The sequence below is a fragment of the Protobothrops mucrosquamatus genome, unplaced genomic scaffold (assembly GCF_001527695.2).
Source record: "Protobothrops mucrosquamatus isolate PMUCROS unplaced genomic scaffold, P.Mucros_1.0 scaffold384, whole genome shotgun sequence".
Lineage (NCBI taxonomy): Eukaryota > Metazoa > Chordata > Lepidosauria > Squamata > Viperidae > Protobothrops > Protobothrops mucrosquamatus.
Window position 1 is genome coordinate 143,731 of NW_015386716.1, and position 6,039 is coordinate 149,769.

The 6,039-nt window shown below is 42.1% G+C and overlaps 1 protein-coding gene across 1 annotated transcript in view; it reads right to left on the reverse strand.

The window, feature by feature from the left end:
- The window catches only part of KHDRBS2 (KH RNA binding domain containing, signal transduction associated 2), a 368,904-nt gene that overhangs the window by 130,938 nt on the left and 231,927 nt on the right, over positions 1-6,039 (reverse strand). Inside the window, exon 5 of the mRNA XM_015815904.1 lies at positions 22-149. Within this exon, the coding sequence (XP_015671390.1) occupies positions 22-149 (128 nt within the window). The remainder of the gene's footprint in view (positions 1-21; positions 150-6,039) is intronic.

A 6,039-nucleotide genomic window follows, 5' to 3' on the forward strand; every position in this document is an offset into this window, starting at 1 on the left:
AAGAAAGACAAAGCAACTGACCTTGAAGGAGTTGCAGGAGGAGCCCGAATTCCTCTTCCTCTAATACTTCGCCCACGAGGTGAGTCCTCTGAACCATTTAAATATGACAATTCCCTCAATTGCTCTTGACGGATTTCATCATTATAGTCCTGGGAAGAAGGAAGCAATAGAACATCTGTCATCTTTACTGCTGAAGGTCCATTCCTCCTCCCAGATTAGATAATTTTAAGTTTAAGATAATTTTCAGAAAACTTAAATGACTTCATTGCTTGGGATCGTGGTTTTTTTTTTTTTTTAAAGAAAGCAAATAATGTTTAACTCACATTATGCAGATAAGCAAAATGTATTCTGCAAAGATGGTTTATTGCCACCAAACTAAGCAATGGATGGTCACAGAGCTATGCAGACGTAGACTTAACAGAATCAGCCCTAAGTTAGTTAGATTGAAGATTTTAGAGTTTTTCAAGAGTCAAGATTCTATTTGAAACAAAGTAAGCAGTGCATACAGAGAATGGCTTGTTTCCATCTCCTTAATAGCAAGTCTTCTTTGGGTCATGTGACCAGGAAGGGGAGGTGCTTAAGAATGGAACAATTGGCAATATTTTGAGCCACTGTCCAATTGCCTTACTGGGATGTAATGAGAATTAAAAAAAAAAAATCTACACTATCTGGCCAGATGCAGCCCATTTGTGAATTTATTTTTTTCTTCAATGGTTTGTTTTACCGCACCAAACTGAGTGCCTTCAGTTCTGTTTGTGGGGAGCTATGTTGCTAATGAACCGACAGAATTCCAAATTCCCTTAAAAATTATTTTTAAAGTTCCACTCGATTAGAAAGAATGAAAAGAATCGTTCATGCTCTATAATAGGAAAACAACCAAATGCCTACCTCTGATTCATTGTTTAGCTGAATGGAAAAAAGCAGAAATGCACCACAGCTTTGTAATGCAAGCATTACCCTTTGATGTATTTCCATGTGATGTCAATGCAAGTATGAAAGGACAGAACTTGCATGGTGACATCATGATGCATATGTTGTCATTTTTGTGTCATTGTGTCTAGCTGTATTTAGGGTGCCAAGTGGGTGGGCATGTGTAACTGTTATCTACCTTAGATCCTTTACAGAAAACCTCCCCTCATCAGTAGCTTAATTTAGTTGCCCTGGTTGGGCAAAGTAGATTTGCAAAGTTAGACTTCTGGAAAGAAGTTAGAAGAACTCCATTGACCAGCTCTTCAATGAAGTTGCAGCTTTGCTGCCTGTGACCACTGGAGTTTTCCAGAATGGTGGGCAAACTTGATCTCTCCTGGACAGGAGCCCCTCTTAAATGGCAGAATGGAGTTGTATCTGGGTTGTGACTTGATGGCAATCCTTGATGTTAGAGAGCATCGGTGTGATGCCATGCCCCAGAGATAACCAGACTACAGAGAATGAATCTGGCATGGCACAAGTGGAACTTGTAGCTTTACCAACACGCCCACCCCATCTGTTTGTTACTGTAAAATTGATTTACAATTATTTGCATGCCACCTACTAGACCGACTGTAGACAGCATACAAAATCAATTAAAAGTACAGATGCCGTAAAATGTAGTATTAAACATCCTTACTTTTAAAGGAAAGCAAGCACGTTGACCAGTGCTTGCACTATTAGCCTGAAATTCATTTGTTCAGAGACTTAAACGTGCCTCAATTGTGCAGAATTTAGAGCTGTTTTGCTGTAATCTGCACTATATAAAGCTCACAACTTTGACTCATCTCCTATTATGATGAAGTTCTCATGACACAGATTCCGTGCATCTTCGAGATTTTAAAATGGCATTGTTAATTGTAAAACATTAGAAATCTAAGTGACATGCAATGCAACCTATCAAATAAATCTCAGTGCACACTTAATACTTCTTCACAATCGTGAAGCAGAATATTGACTGTTTCTTCTGATAAAATAATTCAATTTGGTATCCATCAAGAAAGTGTGTAGCAGTTCTGTAATATGCAAGCATCCCTCTATTGATTCTACAGTCTTATTGGAAAGATTAATGCATTTCTTGGCTTCATTTAGGTGCTGAAACAATACACTTATTTATATTAGCCTTCTGTGCTGAAAATCATAAAAAACATGTTAAATGACACGTCTTGTTTCTGTCCAAATGATACAAATAATTATGTACAAAGCAAAAGGTAGTTTTCAGAGCAGCACTTTTTGATTGCAGCTTTGAAAATCATAATAATCATTCATTTGCTGCTGCTGAGGTTTACTAGGAGAAATTGGCGTATTCGGTAATAAACCTAGTTAAACAAATAGAGGAAAAATATGTATCATTCTGATTGCCATTCAAAATAATTATAAAAAAGACAGGTGTACTAAATGATGAGCTCCAAGATATTCTATTAAAAAGACACCCGAATTAGTTTTTTTTTAGTTGATAGCATTTGCATATTCAGATGGAATTCTTCCTTTGGGCTGTAACTTCCCATTATTATTGTTTCTCAGAATTAGAAAGAATCTCATTCTTTGGATTTATTTTCTCTGATGATGCCCCAGTAATGATGGCAATGATGTTCCTAAGTCAATATATTTTATTGTTAGGTTTTATATTTATATCTTGTGTTTGTTGTTAGATTATTATGTTTATGTTGCACACTGCTGAGTCATACCGTCTGAGTTGCATGGGACCCCGGGACACGACAACCATAGCTTTTAAATAAATAAATAAATAAATATCAGAATTTTAATTGCATAGAACTGTTAGATGCCTCCTAAGAACCAAGCTGCACAAAAAATGTCTTCATGTGCTACTTTCCTATTGCCAAATACTCTGTTTTTCCACTTTGTGATATAAAGCATCTGATATAAGAATAATAGTATCCCATTCCTGGAATTGCGAAGCAATCAATTCATAGGTTTATCTTATTTCAGAAAGATGATTCATTGATAAATGGATGCATAGTCTGCATTTGGCTATGAAACTTCATCAAAAGTGAAGGGGAAAAAATTAGATAGAGGGAACACCCAGGGCCATATATTCAGGCTGTCTTTGACCACAACTGGGGCCAGAATTTCTGTTGCTAAGTGAGTCATACCCAATTTTACAACTTCTTTTGCTATGGCTGTTAAGCAAATCACTGCAGTTGTTAAATGAAACATGCAACTGTTAAGTGAATCCAGCTTCCCACATTGACTTTGCTTGTTGGAAGATGGCTGGGAAGGTCTCAAATGGCAATCACATGATCCCAGGATTCTGTAACCATTATAAGTATCTGCCAGTTGCCAAGCTCCTGAAATTCAGTCACCTAACCTTGTGGATGCTATGACAGCTGTAAGTATGAGAACTGGTTGTAAGTCACTCTTCTCAGTGCTGTTGTAACTTTGAACGGTCACTAAATGAATGGTTGTAAGTCAAGGACTACATGTAGTATTTTAGAGATCTAGAACCAGTCCCTCTGGTCCTGATCCAAACCTGAGTTTCAATCACTGGTCCTTGGGGATACAAGAAATAAAATCCCTCAGTCTCTGAGGTAGAAAGCCAAAAGCAGAGAGATAACAACAACAACAACTCTATTGTCACTTTGAATGTATACCAATCGTCATACATCAAAATGAAATTTCATCGCATGCAGCTCTCAAAGGGCCACCACCTCTGATATACACTCCTTGTTCGTGGCCAGCTCCAGTTTCAGAACGTCCATTTTAGTCTCTAGGGCAGACATGTCCGGGGGCCGGATGCGGCCCGCGACGTGGTTTCATGTGGCCTGCAAAGCCATCCTGGAAACAGTGAGGGAATGGCCCCCACTGCCTTGGCCCAGGCCCAGGCCACCCGGGAGCCAATGTACAATTTTGTAGTGGCCAATTATGCTGAAATGCATTCAGTCTTAGCTCCACAAGGCCATCTGGAAACAGCAAGGGACTGGCCCCTGCCGCATTGGCCCCTCCCCCTGGGCGCACACTGGAGAGGTGTCACCCTTTGTGAGGAATGAAGAAATGCATCATCGCCTGGAAATGGCCAGTAAATGGCCCTTGCCTACTTCACATATCTGGCTTGATGGGCTCCAGGGGAGGGGTTTCAGCAGGCAGTGGGGCACTGTCCTCACAGCACCGAGAGGCTGAGCCAGGCGGCGCGAATCCAGAAAGAAGCACAACACCACTCAGCCCCCAGCCTGCCCAATTTCAGCAAGCAGCAAGGTGCAAAACTGGCGAGCTTCGCACTGCCTGGCTCAGCCTCCCAGTGCTGTGAGGAGAGTGCCCCGCTGCCTGCCGAAACCAGGCAGGCTGGGGGCTGGATGGCATTGTGCAGGTAATGTCGACTCTCACGTTGCTCATGGTGTCCACTCCCGCAAAGCCCACCAAGCCAGATATGTAAAGTAGGTGAGGACCATGTGCTGGCCACTTCCAGGCGATGGTGCATTTCTTCATTCCTCATGAAGGGTGACACTTCCCCAGCTGCGTTTCTTGCCTGTTTTTCTCCCTCCCTCATCTCAAATATTTTCCCACCACTCTGTTCTTGAAGGAAGGAGAGGAACAGTGAGGCTCTTCCAGTGGACCATGCCTTGACGCTTGCCCCGGTCCCACCCCCTTCTGTCAGAGACCCTCAGATCTGTCCCACTCCTGCCCAGGCCCCCACAGACACCCTTGACGTGAACAATGGCCATGCCCACCCAGTAGGCCACACCCACTCCAGCCACGCCCACCCAGTAGACCATGCCCACCCTGGCCACACCTACCTGGCCCCCAGAGACAACCACAATGCTGATGCGGCCCTCAATGAAATTGAGTTTGACACCCCTGCTCTAGGGAGAGACCGATGGCAAAAAGGACAGATGGAAACGGAGCTCCATGTGGATTAGCCCTCAGATCAGCTTGTATTCCTGCACAACAACCTCACCTCCTTTTCTTTCTCTGATCCTGTCTCTTCCACCTTTTCCTTAAAGGGGCCTTGCTCCTTTTCGCCCCTAAAGCACGCTGCCGCAGCCTCCAATTCTTCCAAAACCCTCTCTCCCTTCCTCTGGGCCTACTGACAGCCTCCTCCAGTTCCTTTGCTCCATAAGCCCTGGGACCTTTCCTCCTCTGCCTCCACCAGAAACAGCCCTGATTTGCAATAGAATCCGTCGCTGTACCAGCAGTCAGATCTTGCTGCCGGTCTATTCAAGGGGAGCAGCAGCCTTGTCTCATGTCATCTAAGTGCATGAGTCAGGGCTGTTTGCTAAGAACACACTCATATATTTAGTATAACTCTTGTGATGCCCCAGCACTAAGTGGTTTGACTTTTGCCTTCCCTCATGAATGCCTTCTTGGAAAAATTTAACCTGATTATCCCTTTTTGCTTTCTCGCTGAACATTGGCTACTAGTAAGAGCCTCTGTTCCTATGAACTCTGATTTCTTTTGAATGTTAGCTTTTGCCTCACAAGTCCCCTTGCTATTATTTGTTAACACTGAATCAGTATCTTATTATCTTTATTTTATGAGCCAAGGCGATATATTGATTTGTTGCATATAAGAACCTACCATTTTGCTATTTAGGGGCATAGAATAGGTCAGAAAAAATATCATGTCTGATGGAAAGAGGTCCATTATGGAAATGGATGTCAAGACTTGTTTCTCCTGTACATTTTGGCAAATTAGTCATAAAGTGCAATATCTCATCCCTTCAAAAAAAATAAGATTTTGAAAAAGCTTGATGGACCAGCTTTTCATGAAAAAACTTGATACAGTAACATCGCTTCCTAAAATCCAGATGGTGCTTCTGCCCATTTTTAAGATGGTGCTTCTGCCCATTTTTAAAGCAATTTGATCTCATAGGTTTCAGAGAATTTTGAGCCATGATGGAATTTCTGCTCAATTATCATATACAACCTGGCAGCTAAATACATTTTAATTCCCCAAATCTTCAAAAACACTTGGGAGGTGATTGCTGATTGTCTTCACTTTTGCTGACTGACATGCTGAGAACAAGAAGTCAGGACAACTGTTTTCCCCAAGCTGCTCTAAGTTGTGCAGTGATTAAAAAAACAACAACCTTATTCTAATCTTACCACCTGGCATCC